The following is a 23498-nucleotide window of genomic DNA, read 5'->3' as shown; positions in this document are numbered from 1 at the left end:
CCAAAGGAACATTCTGAGGCGTTTTGAGATATGAAAAAGACTGGCTGCTTTATTGTCATGGTAATGTTCTGTACAATCAACAGAGAATTGAGGCGCTTACGGTAAAAGTTTGATCATCTTCCCTCGCTCATACTGAGAGACCCCGTCTGAAACCCGGTTACAATTACACAAACTATACAATCACCAGCGGACATGACACTTATCATCTCAACATGTTCGGGTCTTTATCTACATACATCATTTACAAAAACTGCACTGCTTAACATGTGAGACTACAGATGCACAAGATTAAACAGCAGAGTCTTGTAACGGTTGGTGAAATGCATCGTCCTGGTATTGTACAGTGTAAAACAAACAGCAGCATGAATGATAGTGATAGAAGTCTGGGTTTCAATTGTTGCATAAAGACTGCTTGTCTGAAGTCAGATTAATAGCCTATGATACAGATGAATGCAAGTTAAAATGCACATAAAAGACAAGCTGATCCTTTTGGGCTCGTCTGCTACAGGACAGTGTTTCTCAGTACCTCCCTGCATATCCTCAGGAGTCGCAGTCTCAAAAACAGAGGGATTAGACCGAAACATAAGCTAGTCCTCCGGGTGCGCTTGCGCAACACAGTCCAGTTATTCATTAGAGAGTCCTGCAAGGAGAGAAGAGAATGTAGATATGTAATCCAAGACAAGAGTTGCAATTACATTCTTTAATTAGCTTTGTTTCCGTCACCACGAGATACTCAGAGATGGTGAATCTAAAGGATGTAACATTAATATAACAAACAGATGAGTCCTCACAAGTGGTAACCTCGCTGCACGTATACGCAAGATGAAAATTGAAAAAGATTCATCAATAATGCATTTCTTCGGTATACAATGTTTTTCTTACCAGTTGTTCAGCAATGATGTACTTTACTGCCCACTTTCCTAGAAAACCAATATAAAGTAAAACTTGGCCCTTTGCCCACCCAAAAACATATACTTTGAAGGAGCAATATATCCGACATTCTGAGCAATAATATAGCAGCAAACAACTATTGGCTGGCTAATGGCCGTCGCGCTGCACTGCGCACTAACCGGGCTGGGCATTCACAGGAGAGCGGTGATCGTATGGCAGTTACCGCTTATATCGTCGCGGAAGCCCGGTCGCTCCGGTTGAGTGTGACCTAACCTTCGTTAACACGGTTAGCTCCGTCAGCACTGTTGACATTGTTCCGACTGTTAGCTGCTATTTCGACTCAGCCACCTGTTTTCTTGTGAAGTCAGCGGTGACAGACGCGCGCAGGCAATCCTGGCCCAGACTTTCAATTTCAACATTGAATTTAGGAAAGAAGCAATACCTTTATACGTTTAAAAAAATGCCGATTAGGGAAAATAATTTGATAGACCAGAATAGGATAATTAAGATGTAAACACTCACCCTTCTGCCAAGTCCTGTGCTCCCCTGCTCATACTCCTGAAGCCTCTATAGCGTCCCTTGCTCCCTCAGTTTGCCCACCAGGTCCTCAACCGTCTCCACCTTCACTCCTGCCAGCCTCTGTGGGGGCTCATCCACTCTCACCACCTCCAACCGGGATGTCATGTCCAGCCCCAAGTCTGCAGGATTCACTTTAGCGATCTTCTTCTTCTTGGCTTTCTGAAAGTAAGAAAACACAAGAGAAGGCTAAAGTACAGACTCTGTTCTACTTGTTTTAAAACACGCTCCGTCAATCCAACATGTATTAAAAGAGATTGCTGTATGGAATAAACATTTTGTATAGATTTACATAACTGGGCTTTCTGAATACAGCATTTCATTTTCCCCTGCTACCTACCATGATATTAGGCAGGGTGGCATATCTCGGGGTGTTGAGTCGAAGGTCTGCGGTGAGCACTGCTGGTGTGTTGATCCTAATAGTTTCCAGGCCACCATCAATTTCTCTCACCACTTTCACCTTGTCTCCTTCCAATGACACCTCTGATGCGAAGGTACCCTGCGATATTAACATATGGTACAAAGTCATAAAATGTAATCCACAAACAAAACATGGCTAACTTTGCAATGGCAGCCAAAAATGATGTGAGGTTACTTGAGTTCATGACACAATGAATGTGCTGCTTCCGATTGGTTCGACAGTAACTACACTTTAATTTAATGGTTACAGATGTAAACAACACATTTCAAAACATTGGAACTTTGAAGTTAGCTGGTTAACGTGTCGGGAGTTACATTATAGTCAGTGCCCCACACTGTCTCTAGACAGTGAGATTATGTGTCAACAAAAGTGCTCCACCTACTGGTCAGCTAGTGGAACTTCACCTCAACTGTCTGAGCTGTGTTTGACCTGCTCTGCTGATCACTGAGCTCTGACTGACTCAAACTAGTCTCAGCTGACCTTGATAAACCAGCACAGAGGCTCAGCCTGATATCAGCACTGTTATGTCAACGTCACATATCTGACACTTGTTAAGACAAAGTGGAAAAATAGAAACCGGGTAATCCAATTTACAGTAATCACGTAGGAGTTGGGCCATTTTCAGATCATAACATAATTTGAGACAGGTCGGCAAACTCCTTTTAAGAATAAATAGTCTCACCTGAGGCCAGTCCAGTAAGGCTGCGGTCATCTGGCCGGTCTGATTGCAGTCATCATCGATGGCCTACGGAAGCAACACAAGTCATTGGTTACAAGTTGAAGTTTAAGGTTCTTTATGATCATATGCTCAACAATTACAGTAAAGCAACTGTTGGCAATGTAAACATTGGATATCAGGCTTCCTCCAACAATGCAACAATGCTCATTACATGTTTTTTTAAATCTCAACAAAATGAGAATCGAAGACATAAATAGTGCAAGTTTAAATATAGGGACAATATATAAACATGAATAAAATATAAAATAAAGTAATGTGAATTTATGGCAAGAAGTATTGAAAATAAATAAGCTGAATGTAAACATGAATGTAGTGAACGTATGTGCATATGAAAAGTAATACATATTTCGATTAGTCAACTATTTGTCGTTTTAAGCTAAGTCGACTGATTTATTTCCAAGACACTTTTCAGAACATCTCTGGTAAACAAAGTGGTGCTTGTGAGGGATGTTTTGTGTTTTACAGATCTGTCGATTAAATCAAGTAATCAATTAGTTGACAAAAATTGTGTCTGTTGACTAAGAATTTGTTGTTGTTGAGGAGAACCCAAAAGTGACATTCATTTCAGACAGCAGGAAGTGCGATCTGATTTAAAAGTGAAATGAATCCCGATTTCAACCTGTTTGCCGAGGATGATGAGTTGAGCATCCTCCTTCTTGGCCAAAGCAGCCATGATCTTGGAGACTTGCAGGGGTCCCATCGTTTCGTAGTCTTTCCCGGTCACTTCCACGTGAATGCCACGATCCGCTCCCATGGCAAGGGCGGTACGGATGGTCTCCTAAGGGAGGGAGGAATACTCATCAAAGGAACTTCTTTTGAGACTCAAGAAGAAGAACAGGGAGCTGCTGCTCCCCAACTTAAATTGTATTACCACAATATGGTAGGGACTCAAATGTATATGACATTTATCTCCATATTAATAAATATAATAACTACATTTTTAATACATGGCTGGTAAAACTTCTCTCATGTTGGCTTGCTTCTGAAGTTTGCCCTGATTAATTACAGTCTGAATAATTCAACATTCTGGACCTGAAAATCTATTTAAATGCCACAGGGTGTTGCAACTATTCTCCATTTATATACATTACAGTGTACATTCCAACAATTTATTTAAATAAAACAAATTGTAATGTATGTAAATATAGACTAAGCCTGCACTCTGGTTTGGTGATACGTACAAACAAATGACAATTATTATGAACTTATTTTTAAGTCATCTGCAACACAGGAAAATGACAAATTTAATAAGCAAAATGCTTTCTATCCAATTGCACTGGAATAGATTTTCAAGTAGAGATATATATAATTTCTATGTTCTATGTATTAATTTATTCTCACAAACAATACACATTGATCAACATCACTGTGAACATGCCAGTGTTACCCAAACGGCGCATTTTCAACTGTTCTCCCTAGGCCTGATGTTTGAGGTGGTCATTAAAAACTACAAATAAAATGCACAACATAAAATAAGAACAAAAGATAGCAAAACATGAAAAGCTGAACAGAATAAACAGAGAGTAGAGGAGTAAGGCAGCATCACGCAAAGTAGGACATGTAAAAAAAGAAGGCAATTCATAAATAACAATGATAAGCAGACAATCAGCACTTTATTACAGCATGATTCTGCTAAAAGGCCATTTTAGGTACAGTCTGGCCCAACCTCACCCACCTGCGCTTGCTGTGGGCCGCAGCTGACAGCCACAACCTCCTTAATAAACTTCTTCTCCTTCAGCTTGACCGCCTCCTCCACAGCGATCTCACAGAAGGGGTTCATCGAGTGCTTAACGCCATCCGTCACCACGCCGCTGTTGTCTGGCTTCACACGAATCTGAGGAGGAGGAAGACCAGAGGACAGAGTCACTACGGGGGCGGCAGATGACAAACAATCCAGGTAGCCTGGATTCTAAGGCCAACTACCAAACACACACACAGAGACAGAGAGACAGAGAGATCTATCCATCCATCCATCTATCCTTTTGGATATACTCTCATCTCTTGTTGTTATTGTTTTGCATTGCTTCACTATTGGAAAATGATAATGAAGAACTCCTGAGCATATTCAACATGTAATCTGGAAAAAAAGGGTCTGGATATTTAATTCTAAAACCTGTTGTATTGATGTGCTGTAGAAGAGCAAGAGCATTAGTGAGGTCTAGCGATAAGGTTTAGCTCAGCTCACATAACAATTCATGCCAAAGGCATCTGATGTGTTTGAGGCCAGGGCTCTGAGCCGGGCCGAATAAGTTCTTCCAAACCAAAGCGATAAAACAAAATGTATTTTAGGAACTGGCTTTTGAGCAGGAAGGCGCTGTCATGTTGGAACAGGAGAAGATGGTTTTCCCCAAACTGATGCCACAAAGTTGGAATGCATACGGTTTGTATATTGTTCGTCTATTGGCATTGCATGCTGGAGCTTTAAGATCTCCCTGAAACAAAAGTGAAGGATCGAGCCAAAACCCCCCGAAGAAACAGCCACAGAGGTAGGAACACAGGGCTATGTGGGCAGGGGTGGCCATACTTTTTTGGCCATATACCGTACCTGTATCACGTATATAAACATGATGATGAATATGAATAACATCATAAATAATTATATGTTTTAGAGGACTCGATCTGACATAGGCCTTACAGCATACATGACAAGGGCAAATTTAGACTCTCCCAAAACACACAAAATCTAAACAAAAGGTACTTTTGCTGACTCATATTATGATCATCTGCCTGATGCAGAAGAAAGTGTGTGTCCTGCTGAGAGCAGCTGGAGCAGGACTGTTCTTGCTGTTACATGAAACAGCTGCAAATATTGATTGTGGGTGTACATAGGAGACTGTAACCTCGCTAAAGAATATTGAAATCACATTAATTGTTTGACTGCACCGTGCACTGTTGTCGTACAGACTCATTTAAGATGGAGGAAAAGCTGAAAAATGTACATGTCCTCCATATAATCAGACAGACAGATATTAGCTAAGTTACATAACTTGAAAACATCAACTGTTATGGAAACTAGCAAGTCTCACATTGCAGCATTGCTAACAATAATCTAAATTATTCACCATACTGCATCCTGTTAGGTGACCATATCAGTTTAGCTGGTTTATCTATCAAATACGTGAACAGGTAGTTGTGCTCCTTAGCTCTTGATTCACAGCCAGCAGGCTAACGTTAGCTAGCAGAACCTAGAAAGTCAAGTGAGTGAGTACAGGACAAATGTACTTGAGAAGGTGAATACGCCCGTTGGAACAGTGAAAGGATAATTACCTTAACTGCGTAGTCAATGACACGCTTAACTCCAACGAGGACACGGCCAGACATTGTGGCTGAAACGTTTAACTACGCGGTACAGTAGACAGCTAACCAGACAGAAGTGTCACCACAGTGAACCTTCACCCAAGGAGGAGAGGTCGGACTTATTTTAGGGTGACTCCAGCTGAGGAAGCTGAGGAGACCGCCTCCCGGTCCAGCCAATGAGAGCAGACCACAGTGAACGCTCTCTATACTGATTGGCCAAGAAGCGCTATGAAGCGGTTGATAAATTCAATAAAAAGAATTTTAAAAAAGTCAGTCGGTGTCCTGGTTTTAGTGAGTTTATGACAACTAATACTTATTTAAGAGTTTCGGGAAAATGTGTTAAATCCATTTAATGCACACTGTCAATATTCTGATAGTTTAAATAGCTCAAACTATATGAATAACGACAAAATCACCTGTGAATAATGTGGTGCTCCTCATATCTGTGTCGTAAACAAGAGCCGAGGAAGAAACGTTCTGCTTTATGTGTGACAAAGTTCACGGCAAACGATAGAGTGAGTTAACATGATACATTGAAAGTTATACATAAGCGTGACTTGATAACAAATTTCTGATTTTAGGATTTTTAGAAAAGTGTCTTCTAATACCAAATTTCTGATTTTAGGATTTTCCGACAAGTGTTTTCTAATAGCAAAGTTGAGAAGAAAAAAAATGTCATAGTATACATTTTATTACTGGGCTATGTGGCAAATTATTAATTGCCCACATAGTTATTAAATATGAATTACCTCATTAATAACATACAATTTGACTTTGCCTAATGTATATGCTATCTTGCCTTTGTATGGTTTCTAGGAAAGTCATTCCACTTCTTCCACTATAATATAATTTCAAATTAGGGAAAGGGAGCAACATTAATGTCAAATTACAGCAATGTAATGACCCTCACTGACACATATAGGTCGGACCAAATATTATAAAGACGTCCATGACCAAGCGCCGCCACCACTTGGTTAGATTTAAGAAAAGATCGTTGTTTGTGTTAAAATAAGTACTGAAATACAAAAGTTGCATGAGAAATAAATCAACTTTGACATCTGGTTTCACACGGGGAACTGACAGTTTGTATTGGACTGTATTAGTTTTAACTAGGTGTACTAATAAACTGGTGTGGGTGAAGTGAATGTTTGTTGTTAACCTTGGTAAAGTAAAGTCAAAATCCCTTAGAAAAACCAAGTAACTTCAAAGTGATAGAAAAATTTAGGGTTTCTGCCATTGTAATGCAAAAAAAAAGATCCTGAATTGTAATGAGAAAAATTCTCAAAATAATAACTTAGGCCTAGTATTTCAAAATAATGAGAAACCTTCTCAAAATATTAACTTATTATCTAAAAATAATGAGAAACATTCTCAATATTTTAACTCAGGCCTACCAGGCCACTAATAATTTATTTTGAGCTTACAAGTCATTTCTAGATAAATAAGTCATTATCTATTAGATTGTATTATTTCAAAAATATTTACTCATTATTTTGAGATAATAATTCATTATTAAATAAGGTTCCTTATTATTTTTCTCATTCTTTTGGCAGAGATTACCAAATTGTGTCCATAAAGACTGGTACAATTAAACTGAAATGAGAATCAAAGTAACTAAACAAATATTAAAATGAGCTGAATGTAAGAAAATTGCAAGCACAGCCTTCATTCTCTATGGATCAATAATAATGTGTATGTGTCATAGCCTATAAACGTTTCATATGAATTTTGAATTCGGGGTCAGAGTAGTATGTATGGCAGCCTATTTCCGAAGCAATAAAAAAAATGCACCAACACTTTTGCTGCATCTACCTGTAACCATGACTCTGACCAGATGTTTCCAGTTGCTGTTCAATGAAGGTTGCCACCTCAGTTGTATTCTTTCTACACCAGAGCTACTTCTTGCTTGAAATCCTTTCAAGGGTGCGTTTGCTGAGTTCAATCCCATGTGAAACAGCAAGCAATTGAAGTATTTCATCTGTTGTAAAGCCACATTTAAAGTAGTCTTCAATGTACTCACAATCCATTTCTATGTCAAATGTATAGGGTAACTGCCAAAGAGCTGCTTCTGGTGTGTTTAAGTATCTCATAATTATGACTTTTTATCATTTTTTTTGTTTGTTGACACAAATGGGCTTCCATATATTTGTATCCTTTGAAGATACTTTTGTGACATTTGTGTTAACATTACTCTCAGGACACTAATTGCTGATTAAGTTATACTTTTTTCAATTTTATTCGACTGTTTTAGTCTTTCCCACTTTCTCTCATGTTTACCAACAGATAGTGATTCCCCTGGTACTGTTTCAGTATATTATTATAGGTTATAAACCGTTGTTTTGAACGTGTTAACCGTGTGGGAGGGAAAATCTTCTGGAGTCAGCGCGGGTCACCCAACGGCAGCAGCAGCAGCAGCAGCAGCAGCGGCGGCGGCGGCCTCCATTTTGACTCCGACACCGAGCCATACCTCACGTGTCCTGGGCTGTCTCTCTCTCACATGACCCGAGTGTTTGTTCCCGTGATCAGCACTTCCATCTCCGTCTGTGACACCGAATATCACTTTTTACTCTAACCCTGATGGATATGCTTGAACAGAGTCTGGACAGCGCAAGGTAACCGAGAGTCGGATAAAAAAATGGCTAACTGGGACAAGCTAGCTACAACATGCTATTTCGGATAGCTAGTTTAGGACGCTAGCTAAGGCCTAACCTAAAGAACTGTTGTCAAAACGAATTCAATCTAAAGACAGCAGTTGAATTAGAAAGAGAAGTGGGAGACTTTGCTAGCTGGATAGCTGACTAGTTGTGTCCCATAATACCCATGTACAGTTGTGGAAAACATGATCATGATTAGCTAATAACACAATAGCTAAATTAGCTTAACCTAGGTATTTTAACACAAACAACTGTGTTATAAGCCGAGTACAGCAACTTTAGCTGTGTTGTGTTTTACAATTTCGACTGGCGCCTTTCACACATTTGTTATCAGCTAAAGCAACGTTGAGGATCAGTAATCATATTTATCTTTATCCAAAATAATCACAGATACGTTACTGGTCGCGTTAAACTTGATTGTTATCTTGGTTTGCAGCCAAGAAAAGCAAGAAGAAGAGGTTGTCCAGACATCTGAAGGTAAGAATTTATCCACCAAGCTGTCAGTTACAACATCTGGAAACCTGCACAGCAGTGATGTGTATATATATTTTGTACAATAGCCCAAAGAAGATAACGGATGATAAACTGCTCTATCTGCTACATAAGGTGTGTGTCATAAAGTATAGCATGCATTGCCTATTCTGTTGATCATGCAGCTGTACGTATTATATTCGGCAACTCGGGGCTTGTTAGCCTTCTTTATTAGTTTTCCATCTCTTCTGTCCTCACATCTGACTTTTTCTGTCCTCCTTTCTGTCCTCAGACGGAACGGGAGAAGAGCAGACAGCTGTCACCATAGCCAGTGTTCAGCAGGCTGCAGCATTTGGTGACCACAACATACAATACCAGTTCCGAACTGAGGGTGGTCAGGTGAGTGACTAATGGATGGAGTTGTGGGACTGCTTGTTGTTTCTTATTGCCAGTGTCAGAAAAGACATCAAGTGCCCCAGTGCATTTAGTAGCAATGCCAGAGTGAAAAAAATACTCTGTAAACGTACTGTATGCAAAACTTTACCCAAGTAAAATTACAAATAATCAAAATATACTCATTATGCAGAATTGTATATGCTATATTGTTGTTTTATGTGGGTTTTTTCTGTGTCTACAAGTCCAGGGACAACAGATGCAAATCAGCTTTTAGCTAACTCTGGTGCAATTAGTTTTAATTGTGCGCTGTCCCTGCTAAAATAAACAATGAAATGAAATGTATTATACTGCTGTTCCATAATTAGTGTTGCATTAATGTGTAAGCATCACTGATGTTGCAGCAGGTAGAGATGGAGCTAATGTTTACTACTTTTTATACTACTGGGTAGCTTAAATTGTACATATTTTTTTGTTGATTTATATTTTGTATTAATAACCTAAATCTGCAAAGTGACTACTAACTAAAACTGTCAAATATATGTAGTGGAGTAAAAAGTACAATATCTGCCTCCAAACTGCAGTTTTAATGGCAGGTAATTGTCCAAGTTGAAGTGAAAAATAAAAGATGAATAAAAAAAATGTATAAAATCAATTCATCGCCCGCATCAATATTCAAGTAAGGTACCTCAAGTTGAGAGTTTAGGGTTCAGCACTCACAACAGAAAACAGATTTCAGAATCACTTTAGATGTGAGGAGGAATAAACATCAGCAGAGACATACTTAGCAACTGACAGCGCTTCACATTACGTATTGATGATTGGGGTTGAATGGATTTGGTTGCATGAATCGATGACTGTCTGTAAACACAACTTTACTCCACATGTACTGCATGCACGCTTTGTAATTCATGGTCTGTCATGCTGAGCGTTGATGCGAGCGCTGCCACCTCACAGGGAGATAAACATGGGTTCGTCTCACATAAGGATGTTATGTTATGTGTTTTCTTCCGGATGTTGTGGCTCCGTCCTCTATTCCAAACACAAGTCAGGAGGATAGCAGGCTCTAAATTGCCTGAAGGTATGAGTGTGTGGGGTTTCCTTTTCTAGTCTCATGATTGGCTGGTGACCAAGAGCGTCTCCTTGTCGTCCACTAATGGGGTATTCACTCCAGGGGTGGACAGTGATTGACAATGGGACGGTGGTGCAAAAAACATTTATTGGAAAAAGTAAATGCAGGATTTCCTAGTTGGTTTATCCTTATTGGGATGATTATTGGGAACATGATGATTATTGGGAACAAGATGATGATGACTGGAGGGAATTAAGTCAGGCATCCATGTAGCTCATTTGGCGTAAATCAGGCTGGCGTGAGCGATCATGTGATTGCAGCCTGGTGTGGGATTGGCATGGAAACGCTGTCACATGTCAGTCAGGAGGAGAGTCACATGATGGAGGGTTACAAATACGGATTTGTGGAACAAACAAGCTAATTTCTGTGAAAATTGAATCAGCCACATTCTGAAGCATAAGCAAATCGAGAGATATACAATATGCCCATGCTTCAGATTGTGCCTGAAGTGAGATCAATGCACTACTGGAATAAGCACTATAGTTTTAAATACTGAACTGAAGCAATATACATGCTAAACAAATCTACAAGTCAGATAAGGTTTTGATTTGGACACAGTACGCCTGTCATAGGGACTGTAGTTAACCACATGAATAATCAACCGGTTCCTCTGGTTTGTTCTCCTCGCATTGTCTATTGTTCCTCTCTCCACCTTGCAGGTGACGTACCGTGTTGTTCAGGTGACTGACCAGCAGCTTGAAGGGCGAGATGATGGGGGAGGAGCAGTGAGTGTCGTCTCTACAGCCGCCTTCGCTGGGGCTCCTCAGGCTGTGGCTCAGGTACCAAAGTCTCCCTACTCTTGTTATTGATCAAAGAGAACCCACCCGGGGATACGGACCGCTTTTAAAGACTCACTGCAGGCTTTTAGTCTTCAAGTAATGCGACAGCCTTTAAGGATAAGGCTGACAAAATCTCAGCTTTTATCAGTTCAACAGTCTTCCTGATTAAACATTAAAACCAACAATGAATTTATCCTGCCAGCAAGTATCGTCTCTGTAGACACGCCATAAAACTCAGTGTTGTCCAAACACCATTAAAAACACATGAATGAGACGTACCATTGTACAAAGCAGTATAAATAGTGAGGCATGTGTGTGAGCATGACGTGGGCCCGGCACAGGGCTACTCTTGGAGATTAAAAATGATGTTGCAAGGCACCATGGCAATGTTCAGAACATGTTTTTGGTTAAAAACATACAAGTATCCTTGCAAGAGCAGATCAAATTTGTTTTCATTTGCAATACTACGATGGCTTCACTGACCTTGCTGTTATCTCCGCTAACAAGATCCCTGCTCCGTCTTTTTTTTTTTTTTTTTTTTTCTTCCCAGCTGTCAAACTGCACTGTGTCTCGGGGGGTGGGGGGTCTAGACGGGGATGCCAATATTGAGTCTGACAGAGACTGAGGTGTGCGTTTTACCTGCTGTGACCGCTCCATTGCTACTTGCTGAAGCCTCCCCCTCTGTCTCCATCTTATCTGTCACAGGCTGTGATCCAAAACCCTTTCAGTAATGGAGGAAGCCCAGCGGGAGAGACGGTGGGAGGGGAGACGCGCTTCGCTTACTTCCCCGCAACCGCGGTGAGCGACGGGACGGTGTCTGTGCAGGCCGCCGCGGACCCCACACTCACACAGGCGGGGGGTGAGTCTGTTTTCACACTTAATTTGGGTTGAAGCTCACCACAGTGTCACTGAAAATAACGGCTAAATTAGCCCCAAAGCAAACAGCAGTGCACTGAGTTCCAAAATGAGAGAACAAGAAGTTCTGGAAGAACCAATATCCCCACAAAATGTAGGACCCCACAAAGTACTTTAGATTATAAATGATGTTTCCTTTTGCTGAATACTGTAACAATACGATATTATCAGAGGCCCAGATGAAGTTAGTTACGCTGATCATGTTTACTGTGTGCCCCGTGTCACATGTCCACCCACTCTGCTTCTCTTCCTCTTTACTGCCGTATGTCGTCTGGCTGTTTTAAGCGTCCTTGCGGTTTCATGGTGGTGATCCAGCAGAGGCTGGTGGACCGTCAATGAGGGTGGTCAGGGCTTAGTCGACCTGGAGAGCAGCATGTTATACACAACCAGCATCTGCTTGTTCTGACACACCGTCGCCTAAACAGTGTTTGAGAGGGCCGTGTAATTAATAACCCCGTGTTTCTGCTGGTGTCTGTGCGTTCTACCGCACTGTTGGCCCAGACTAGTCCTCTGCACCAGCATAAAAACCGAGACCCAAACAAGACCTGTACCTGCTTCTAGAGACCCAGGTGTAATCCAGTCTGATTTGATGTCGTATTTGAGTTATTCCTACAAGTCAAGGGCTGTAACTTACAATTATTTTCATTATCGATTAATTTGCAGATTATTTTCTTGATTTAATCGTCTGGTTCATCATACGTTGTACTTATTTAAGGCCATTTAGCAGATGACACCCCTCAATTATAACTTTTATGATGCACTCATTAGTGCCTGCAGCATAAAACCACAAAACCAGCTCTGCCTGATGATGCCACAGAAAGGGAAGAAGACCATGAGGTTCCCTTGCTGTGGGTAATGACTGGAGCCAGGGCCTTGTAGGAGGAAGTGGGCAGCTGTCTCTCTTTTCTGCGAGCCTGCACTGTAGTGGGTTAGGTAGTGCCATCTCCTATGAGGTGAGTGGTAGTGGAGGGTAGTTCATGGAGCTCTGTCAATGAACCACATCCTGGCAAGACTGGGTTCAGGGGTGGGAAGTGCTTGACCTTTTTACGGCATCAAAGTGTCCTGGTGCAGATTGGAATATCACTTTTCTACATCTTTACGTTTGTTGAACAGGTGTGTTGATAAAGTTTTGGCTTTTATTGCACTTTCATTAACCAGCGTAGCTGGAGGAGCTCAGACCCGACACAGAGAGCAGCGTGATAATGAATTACTCCAAAACGTAAAGAAGCACAGATAACGTTTTTCCAGTAACGTTTGAGCTTATCAAGCCACTCCGGGGGCGAATTGCATCGTTAAATCGACCCTCACACTCTTTATTTGTCGTGAGATGATTCATTGTAGCAACAGCAGTCGGCCTTTTAAGCTGCATTGCCCTTTTGTTTCTCTCCGCATTTGCTAACAGATGACTGCTCTGCCTTCCACAGGTCAGTTTTATGTGATGATGACCCCCCCTGATGTCATTCAGACGGGCGCACAACGAACCATCGCTCCTCGCACACAGCCTTACCCTGCGTGAGTATCGACTCTGTCTGTCGCTGTCTGGGAGAAGGAGACAGCATTGATATTGCAGTGTGAGACGCAGCTATGTCTGAAAACAAACTAACCGCTGGTCAGTTCTTGTAAAACACTGTTGTTACCTTCAATGGAAATGCCACTTGAAATAGGCCATTTGGTGGTTGTAGCTGACAAGTTCTGAATTGCTCGAAGGGGAACACAAAAAATGGGACAAATTGCTTTTTAATGTCTCGCGTTCAGAGCCATTCACAGCCATTACATTGGATATGATTTCCGATGTGACATTTTTGTTCTGGTTTTAACCATTTACTGCAAGAACGGCACACATTTGAGTTTGTGACGCTTCAGCACAAATCCCCACGAGCTTGACAGAGACTTCTTTCAGTGCAGGGAAGCCCGTCTAGCAAAGCCTCAGATATACAACCCTTAAATCAACGTCAACGTATATATTGAGTGAACACGCACGCTAAATTCCCAGGAATCTAAATGCTAATGCAGGAGAAGGCTGGGGAAGTGGAAGGATTTGGTCTTTAGCAGAGAGAATGAGCACTAAATCCTGTTCATATGGACCGCCGAGCTGTCAATCAGTTTGCTCAATTATTATGTACATACTATAAATCAATTTCCACGCCTATTTAAACTACCGCGAGGCTCAGTTCATGCGACATGAAATGATACTGTAGTTTATTGCTTTTCTCCCTTTTCCCAATATCTTCTTCTGATGTTTATCTCTACAATTCACAACATGCATCATTATAATCATGCATCAAAAGACTCTGACTCTCTCCAACTGTTAGCCACATGCTGGTGATTGCTGTTATTAAGATAATCAGCAGGCTCCCGTGAGCAAAGACAAAGTGAGCGGTCGTTTCATTTGCATGATACCAGCCCTGTTCTGGTCGACCATGGATACTAATTCCAACAAGCTTCATTTCAGATTCAGGGTTCCCTTGACAAGAGTCACAGTGCTGAGGAATGCACGTTTCTTTAAGGTCCTGGAACTATGTGTGTTTTTTTTCCTGATTTGGTAAAAGCCAAAGCTCATATGGTCACCCAAAATGAACACATGACCCTCAGTCAAATAGAGTTAGCACTGACCTAAGTGAATATTCCTCCACCTCCTTCTACTTAACCGTTAACACGTGGACCTGCTTTATAGTTATTGAGCCAGATCACCGACCAGTGATCTAACGCATTCACTCTGGTTGTTCAATTAAGCAGATAAGCTCCTGTTTTGCTCCTCTTTCTGATCGTTTTATTGAACAGAAGACAGACACTTTTAACTGTCTCTGCCTTTACATTACATTACAGTCATTTAGCAGACGCTTTTATCCAAAGCGACTTACAATTCAGAGTCTATCACATTTCTACACCGTAGGCACAGCTACGGGAGCAATTTTGGGGTTAAGTGTCTTGCTCAAGGACACATCGACATGCGACTAGCGGAGCCGGAGCCGGGGTTCGAACCACCGAAAGACGGCCCTGCTATCCACTTAGCCACAATCGCCCCTCCTCCTTTCATTTATTATTGGGGGATAGAACAGTGTATGGTTCGACAGCGAAGACGTCGACTGCTTCTGTGATTTTCAAGGGACTTAAGATTTCTCAAAAGATTCTGGCTCCTTCTGTTGTGGGCCGCATTACGGGGAGTTGGAAGATCCGCCTTAAAGTTGGCAGCCGCTCTCTGTCGCCTTTGATGTCGCTTGATATTCACAGCGCACAACCGACCGCTCTCTCCAGTCGAGAGTAACGAACGAGCTTCGCGCGGTGCGCGTCTGCATCGCCATGTGTTGAAATACAAAGTGAAAATGTTTTTTCATCTCTCGCAAATGCCTATCTGCAATATGTTTGTTTCCATTTATTTCCTCATTCATGAATAATGTATGACTTGTGACACACGCCTCAGAGTTATATTTAGGTGTAAACTAATGAACAGTGACATTATCGTTGACATGTGAGTAAAATGAACATTTCCCACCCTATCTGCTGTTCGCAGAGATGAAAACGAGCTGCTGCAGCATGAAGGTTTAAACTGGTGAGGACAGCTTCCACATTTCTCTTACTCTTCTCTTTCTTTTCTTTTTACTGCAAATGAACCAATCAAGTTAGAAGAGAGAAGCAGCACACAGACCTCTGCCCTCCCATAAGTCCCCGGTGGTTCTCGCTGCTCTTCATGTGTGAGACCCAGATGTTTCTTCAGTGCTGACCCCGATCCACTGTTGTTAGTCGTGCTCGTGGCGAACTTGTTTCTCCACTAGGACTTAAAATCAGGTCATTGTTCTCCATCTGGAAACAAATGGCTTGTTTTATTTTAGTATCATTTTCAAAGTGTCCCCTGTTGTAGTTGTTTGAGTTATTCAGCCTAGTTTTGAATAGAGTGCTGCAGGGACGACGTCTTTCAGGACCCAAATCCGGAAGTGAGCTTCACACCGGTTCCCTCGGCAAAATGCCAAAGGGTATTTCCCCATTCCTTTTTTTGGATTATTGCAGAAAATACACTCTATGATGCCAACATGTTTTGTTCAACAAGATAATCCTCAACAATCCACAGCACTTTTAGGATTTTTGAGTGTGAATGCAAACGTTATAAGTGACGAGCTAACGGTAGACTATAATCGATCTACACCACGGTCACATGAGCTTGAGTACACACAACGTATTGTCTCATTTAGCCTTTAGACACGTAAAAGCTTCATAATGCACAAGAGGGGTATCTACAGACATATTTTATATTGAAGCTGGTGTTGACCAAAGACTTTATTTCAGCCATCTAACCATAAAACAATCGACTTTGAGACAAAAGGAACCAGAAGTCTCCAAATGCTCATTTCTGGGTCTGAAGACGCGTTCCTTCAGCACTCGATCAATAAGTTACAGTAGTAGTAACAGTTCCAGCAGCACGGGGACAAATGATGTGTTTTGTCAGTTTCATCATATCTCTTCTATATAATTGTTTGGTCACTAAGGCTCACTTTTAATCACATACACGCATGGAGAGAATGTCAAGCCCAAGCTGCAGTCACTTGTATCTCAATGTACATTTAACACTGCAGCCTGGGGAGATGGGAGGGCAGAAGGAGTAACCATTTCATTTCCCTTTCGAGGATCAATTCAAGACGACACAAATGTAGTCCTCGTCCGCATCCTTGCTTTAAATGATGTGGATAAAGCACTCCGGCAGCGGGATATTGTGCACTGCTCATTTTTCTGGATTTCTCCGGCAACAATAATTCTCAGGAGCACTCGGATGAGGTGTGCCTCTATGACTGGTGAAAGAGTGGGGGGGGAGGGAAAGACGTTCCTCTAGGCCCGTACATTTAGTTATTCATACACAGTCATCCACATTTTGTTTGATTTTTTTTTTTTTTAACACTCTGCCTAAGAGTACTGTTGGACTGAATCCATTATACAGCTGAAATCCCATTAAGATGCGTTGAGATACAAGAGAGACTGCAGTTTGGCTTGGCTGACTATCTCAAACAGAGATATCGGCAGTCGAGTTGTGTTGATGGGTCACAAACTCGCTGCTGTAGAATAAAGAAGTGTCGTAGAGGGACAGACGAGGAACAAGTGTGACCGTACGGGACATTAGAACTTCAGAGGAAGCAGAAATGCAGCCAATAAACAATAGTTAACAATAGTTTCCCAACAGAGACATCATTTTCTGTTCTTTTGTGCATGCTTGTTGATTCATTATAAATAGATTGAGTGAAGTATTAATTGACATATGATTACATGCGAGTGTGTTATTGGCCTGTTCCTGCTGTGGTGGGTGGATGGATAAGTCTCCCTGTCACGTCTCAGGGACTTAATTAACAGAATACCTGAGGGAGGACACGGACAAGAGACGTTTGTGTCATTAGCCATAAGCCTAGACTCCAATAGACGGCATCTGTGGGGGGGGAGGGGGGGTTCAGTGTAATTTTACAGCATAATAAAGCAGAGAGCTCCCTTCAGGCCACACCTGGAAAGAGGGCAGCATTAAGAATAGGATGGTTGGATGGGTCTCACTATTGCAGTCAAAGTAGCCCAGCTTCAGGACATCGGGGCTGCATATGTGGCCTCATATGAGGCTGTGCATCTCTCAGTATTTCCACTGCACGACTTCAGAGGCTCCTTTTTTTTAAATAGCACACTGGTAGTGGCAGGAGCTGTGATTACAATAGGCTTGAATTTAAGATAAGAGTGAAGAATAGTTTTCAATAGGCACAGGATTAGGCGAATTTGGGGGATTGGATTGGACTTGTGCCTGATTGTAGGGCAGCCAGAGATGGGAGATACCGTAGCGTGTGAAAAGTGTTTTATTTCCTCTCTGTCTGCAGGAAAATGGACGGACCGCGAACACCGAGAGATGAAAGGAGAAGAGCGCAGCACAATGAAGGTGGGTAATTGGCTGTGATTGTGGCTTTTGATTTCATCAGTGTAACACAATGCAGTGCGGCGCCTAAATGGAGCATTTTTTTTTGTTGAAAGAAAATCACCAAGCCCTGTCTAAATATTCTATTAGGAATAGATAACGTATGTTTGTGGACTGGCCACTAGAGGGTGCTGTTAAGCTGTCAAAGTCAGGCAGTATCTCATACCTATAGGGCGTCAGCTGAAATGACCAAATGTAAGAAATTAAAACCCAAACTACCTCTGCTCTCTCAATCCAACAAAAATAAATGGGAGAATTGCTGGTTGTATTTTTGTATATTTCATATTTTAATCTGTTTTCTATTTAACATTCCATCAGTTGAAAGGCGGAGAAGAGACAAGATCAACAACTGGATTGTCACGCTTTCCAAGATCATCCCGGACTGCAATATTGACAGCACCAAGACCGGAGCAGTAGGCAGTCTCCCTTCTCTTCTGCACCGCTGCCGACCTTTCTCTGCCGTTTCTGTTTTTAATGTGGTCACCCTTCGTCTCTGTCCTCCATAGAGCAAAGGGGGCATCCTGTCGAAAGCCTGTGACTACATTCGCGACTTGAGGCAAAGCAACCAGCGACTGCAGGAGAGTGTGAAGGAAGTGGACAGGATACAAGTGGACAATGAGTTGTGCAGGCAGCAGGTAGGAGTATCAGTTAAATACAAATATTGGCACCACGTGAAGTTTCCAGGAATTCAATAATGGGTAAAGAAGGTCTATGAATGATAATGTGAAAATCTTCCTTTTGAGGTGGTCGGGTGTTGCGGATAAATAAGAGTCATAAGTAATAAGGCGGCCACAGCGGGCTGCATGTGTGCCTGTGAAGATTGCCCCTGCATTGAACAGATGAGTTTGCTTCGGAGTGCATTGCAACATCCTCTCACTCGAGCCGCAGAGGCATGAAATCCACCTAGCTTCCCGTATACATCTTCATTTCTTCAAGACAAACCCCCCCTGAGACTTCAGCCTGTGTAGCTGATCATCACAGCCTGACAAAAAGGGATCAGAAGAGTTTGCACTTATATAATGTTACCTGAAATCAGCGCTTTGAGAGACTGTGGGAATAATATACACAGGGGTTATGTGAGAACTAACTGCATGCTAATGCGCTCAAAAGTATTGTGAAATCTTGCAGCTCCGAGGCTGCCACGTCTCCCCGTCGAGTCCCGGGCCTGCGAGGCTCTTTGCAATAGACTCGTATTCTGATGCTCAAAGCGCTCTCCTCAGTGCCCCAGTGGGGGGACGCAGAGAATCCGGGAGTCACCCAAGGGAAATGTAGCAGAGATGACATACCTCAAGATTTGATAATCCAGTTGGTTGTGGACAGGGGTGTCTTTGAAAAGGCCTGCACACACACTACTCCATAATCCCAGGGATTGAATAGCTCCTGTGTGTGTGTGTGTGTGTGTGTGTGTGTGTGTGTGTGTGTGTGTGTGTGTGTGTGTGTGTGTGCGTGTGCGTGCGCATTACACACAGCCAGCCCTCTCTGTCTTCAAACAGGAAAAAAAAGTTTGGTCTGTAAACTTGGAGCTATATTTAGCTGTCACGGAGATGAAGACGGTGATAATGAGATTTTTTTTCTTCTCCTTCATTGTTCTTCAGATTGAGGAGCTGAAGAATGAGAACGCTTTGCTGCGAGCGCAACTCCAGCAGCACGGCATCGAGATGGTTGGAGAGACGCCGCCGCAGTAGTGAAGCAGAGACACACAAAAGAGAACAGGGAGGGGCGCCACCACTCAGACATACAACCGACACGCTGGGAAAGAAGAAGAAGATGATGATGGAGGGAAATAAAAAAAATTAAAAAAAAGAAAAGGACTTGAGAAGAATCCCTCTCTTTGAATGCAGCCTTCCCTGGGTTTGCAGGTTGAGAAACCCTTCACAGCCAATTGCGGCTGTACTTGACTGTTCCCGTCCTATTGAGATAACCACCTGTTATGACTCAGTAGAGAAGATGCCCACTCACCGCCATCAGTGCTCCACCAGCTCTGAAAGAGAACCTCTGCTCCTCCCTGGTTTTGTATTTATGCAGCCTCACTCATGGACTATGATGTTTGTCGTTTCATTTTTGTTCCCCGCGTCAGTGTATTCCCCCCCCCCTCCCCAATTAGGGATTTTGATTTAGTTAATGCTTTTTATTCTTTTTGTTTTTCAGTTCTGTTTTAATGTTTGTTTATTTAGCTGCTTTAATTTATTAGTCCGCTTGCTGGCAGAAGCCTTGATGGAGACCGGTTACATAGCAGCTCGTGCACCCCAGAGTAGCAGATTGAATTTTTTTAAGTGAGAAAACATCAAAGTATGAAAAACATTGTGATACTACAGACAGAAATAATGCGGCTCACCTCGACCCAAAGACAAACAAGGAGCCGCGCTGGCCTCGTCTATTTAAATAAGACTTCTTGTGTTTTAATACTGATCTTACACAATGTTAGAGCAGATTATCTCTGGGAGTAAACAATCAATAACTCATTAAGTTCATGGTGGCCCTTTGTCATAGTAATTACCATGAAGTGTGTGTGCAAGCTTGGAAAAAAACAAAAGAAAGTGGTAGACTTGAATTGTTGGGCATTTGCTTAACCAGAAAAAAAATCATTTTTAAAAGATCCGACCGTTGAAATGCTATTTTAATTACAAATTGAAATGTACAAGTGTGGATTAACAAACTGGAGAGGGGGGGTGTGGTGCAAATTCCAACTTTTATCAAACTATCTCTAGATACTGTGGGGTTTTTCCTTTTCATCTTCTGTTCGTGTGTGATTTTACCGGAGTCTCGATACGCGTAAGAATAATCCTCACATGTTTCATTTCAAGCTGTTTGCTCTATTTTGGAATTGCAACACTTCAAATGCAGCTCAATGCACACGTGGGGTGGGGGGGGGGCGGAGAGAGGAGGCACCCTGGAGAGCGGCACTCTGCTCACTATAGAATATACTGCGTTGCGCTTCTTAGTTGAGCACAACTCTGTCTCTGTGAAATGAAGGAATACTTTGAAAGTGGTGAAACCTGGAAATGAGCTCACATATTTCTCCACCCACTCAGGCGAACAATAAGTAAACTGGTTGTACAAAAACCCCAAGATTAACACTGTTGATGATTTCTTTTGTGAATGAATATACATGATGTGTTTTTGTTCCGCTTTGGGCGATGTGAGCGGAAGCAGAAGAAGAGACATCGAGCTTGGGAGCTACTTATTAGAGCACGGTTGCTTCTCTTCTCCCTGTGTCAACAGCCGAGGATCCAGCAGAGCACAAATCAGGCCGACGATCACATTTTAATATCTCAAGACTCTGCAAGTTAACAGCTCGGGCTTTGGGAGTGCTGTTCAGCTACTACTGCTAGATTCAAACCTGATATGGATAGTGCGAGTGTCTGATCTATCAAACGAGGCTCCTCGCCAAAGTTGAATGACAGATGTTATGCGGTAGATTTTTTGTTCCAACACCTCATTGAGAGCAATGCAGAGAATGTGAATGTGAAGACATGAATAATGCTTTGGAAGGCGGATGTTCACAAATGAAAAGGTCACTCGTGGCTGATTTTGATTTTATTTTTCTCACGTTTCTTTTTGAGGAATGGCAAAAGAACGAAGAAAAAAAGAACCCTTTCTGTAGCAGCCTCACTTTTCTCAGGTTAGATTTTAAGACACCTTTTCTAAGTAAAATGGTGAAGAATAAAACTCTCACTAGCTAATAACCTTCATGGACTTTGGTTGTGGCTCATTTTCCTTCCCCAGGTCTTGAACATATACAAAGGTCAACATTTAAATGACGTTGGTTTTCAGTGGTGTTTGTCCGTCTGTTTGCAGGAGAACAGATTATAACTGATGGATTTGAGTGAAATGAAACGCGGGGTTCACTGAACAGTCTGTCTCACAACTCAAACTGTAGTTTCAGATGAACTCTTCAGTAGTCCTCACCTGTTTACATCTAAGCAAATATGCCATCTGGAATTTTCTCATCTCATTTGATCTTGACTGAATTCGGTACATAGAATATTGAAGCCCATGAAAACGTGGTTTAACATCTTGGGCATTTCTCTAAAACCTTAAATAGTCGTGACTACATTTGCAACAATCAAAGTTTGAGTATAGGGGGAAAATACCCCTATTTATTGTTAAGTAATAATGAAAAATGTAGCTAAACTGCTTCAGCACAACTGTGTGGGTGTTTATTGACCAGATTTGATTAGCAGTGCTGGCAGCAAACAACCCACCAACTGTCATTAGAGTTTGATTCAAATAATGCCAAATCCTGATTGGTGTACAGAAGTGCGAGGAATCATCATTTCCCAATGGAGATGAACACACACACACCAAAACGCAAACTCACAAGTCCGTCAAAGCAACCAAAACTGTTCTAACTGGCATAAAAAACAACATGTGTGTTCATGTCGGACTCCATCCCTCATTGTTAGAAACTGATTGAGAAAATAGAGCATTTTAGATGAGCCAAGAAATGTCCTATTGATGTGGGCTACTTGAGATTACCTGCCACACTTGTACTCCACCAAATTTAGATTCATACATTTACTCTGAGGGATCAAATGTAACAGATGGGGGTTTCATCTTCAGAAATATGATGCATTGAGATGTCAGAGCGACTGAAAATCACCACAAATCACCATCGTGCGAAGCTCTAATATCACTACGCATTGTATGCAGGTATCCTCTAAAAGCTGCTCAGCCAATCAGCTTGATTCACTAAGCAGCTCCAGATCGATGTCCTCTCTTAAAAAATAACACATTTGGAGGAGTATGCTTCCTTGGAGAAAGGGTGCACTCGCTCTTCAGTTCACCCCAATCGATTGATCAGCACACTGGTAAAATTCAAACCAGTTAGTTAGAACTCACAGAGGGCACCTTGGGGCGAGAGAGATCAATGGTGGATCAAAGGCGCATCAGTGAGATTGACTTTGACTTTGCCGGTCGGGGCGTTGGAGCATCATTCTGCCGCTCTTAAAGAGGGAGCAGCCGTGATTTGGATAATCTTTTAAGTGCAGACTGGGGTGCCGCACGTGCCCAAACCTGTAAGACTATTTATAACTCAGACTCATTATCTATCAGGATTCATTAGGCGGCCGAAGTGTGTGTTGCATTTGCCTCGGTTTTGTCTTGCTAACCCCCCCTCTGGAGTCTCCAGGCTCATCAGCTGCCATTCAAACACACTCAGCTAGCCAGGCAGGCGTCTGTGTGTTCCTGTCTCTGTTTGAAGTGGCTGATCTCTGATAACACGTACTTCTCTGATTGGGACATACTGCTCGGTCTGTCTGTCGGCCTCTTTCACCCCAATCCTGTAAAAGCTCACTG

General features: G+C 42.1%; 2 protein-coding genes across 3 annotated transcripts; one reads left to right on the top strand and one right to left on the bottom strand.

Moving 5' to 3' along the window:
• Positions 1–21: 21 nt before the first annotated feature.
• Positions 22–6032, bottom strand: etfb (electron transfer flavoprotein subunit beta). Its single transcript, XM_031853526.1, has 7 exons — positions 5895–6032; positions 4303–4461; positions 3247–3405; positions 2571–2633; positions 1808–1966; positions 1414–1629; positions 22–640 (listed from the first exon to the last, which is right to left on the bottom strand). Exons 1-6 carry the CDS (start codon positions 5946–5948, stop codon positions 1459–1461), a joined length of 765 nt encoding a protein of 254 aa, XP_031709386.1. The 5' UTR covers positions 5949–6032; the 3' UTR covers positions 22–640; positions 1414–1458.
• A 2330-nt stretch (positions 6033–8362) lies between these two features.
• usf2l (upstream transcription factor 2, c-fos interacting-like) lies at positions 8363–23498 on the top strand. Of its 2 annotated transcripts, XM_031853302.1 has the most exons (11): positions 8363–8536; positions 9015–9055; positions 9342–9448; positions 11234–11353; positions 12059–12212; positions 13693–13780; positions 15780–15818; positions 18106–18164; positions 18519–18613; positions 18707–18835; positions 19796–23498. In XM_031853302.1, the coding sequence occupies exons 1-11, from the start codon at positions 8502–8504 to the stop codon at positions 19883–19885; spliced, it is 957 nt and encodes a 318-aa protein (XP_031709162.1). In that variant the 5' UTR covers positions 8363–8501; the 3' UTR covers positions 19886–23498. The 2 variants fall into 2 exon arrangements, with proteins under 2 accessions (XP_031709162.1, XP_031709163.1); XM_031853303.1 differs by lacking the exon at positions 15780–15818.

The sequence above is a fragment of the Anarrhichthys ocellatus genome, unplaced genomic scaffold, assembly GCF_004355925.1.
Source record: "Anarrhichthys ocellatus isolate YVR2014 unplaced genomic scaffold, GSC_Weel_1.0 scaffold13, whole genome shotgun sequence".
In the NCBI taxonomy this organism is placed as follows: Eukaryota; Metazoa; Chordata; class Actinopteri; order Perciformes; family Anarhichadidae; genus Anarrhichthys; species Anarrhichthys ocellatus.
The sequence above is the reverse complement of the archived record's forward strand: the minus strand, read 5'-3'. Positions and strand labels throughout refer to the sequence as shown.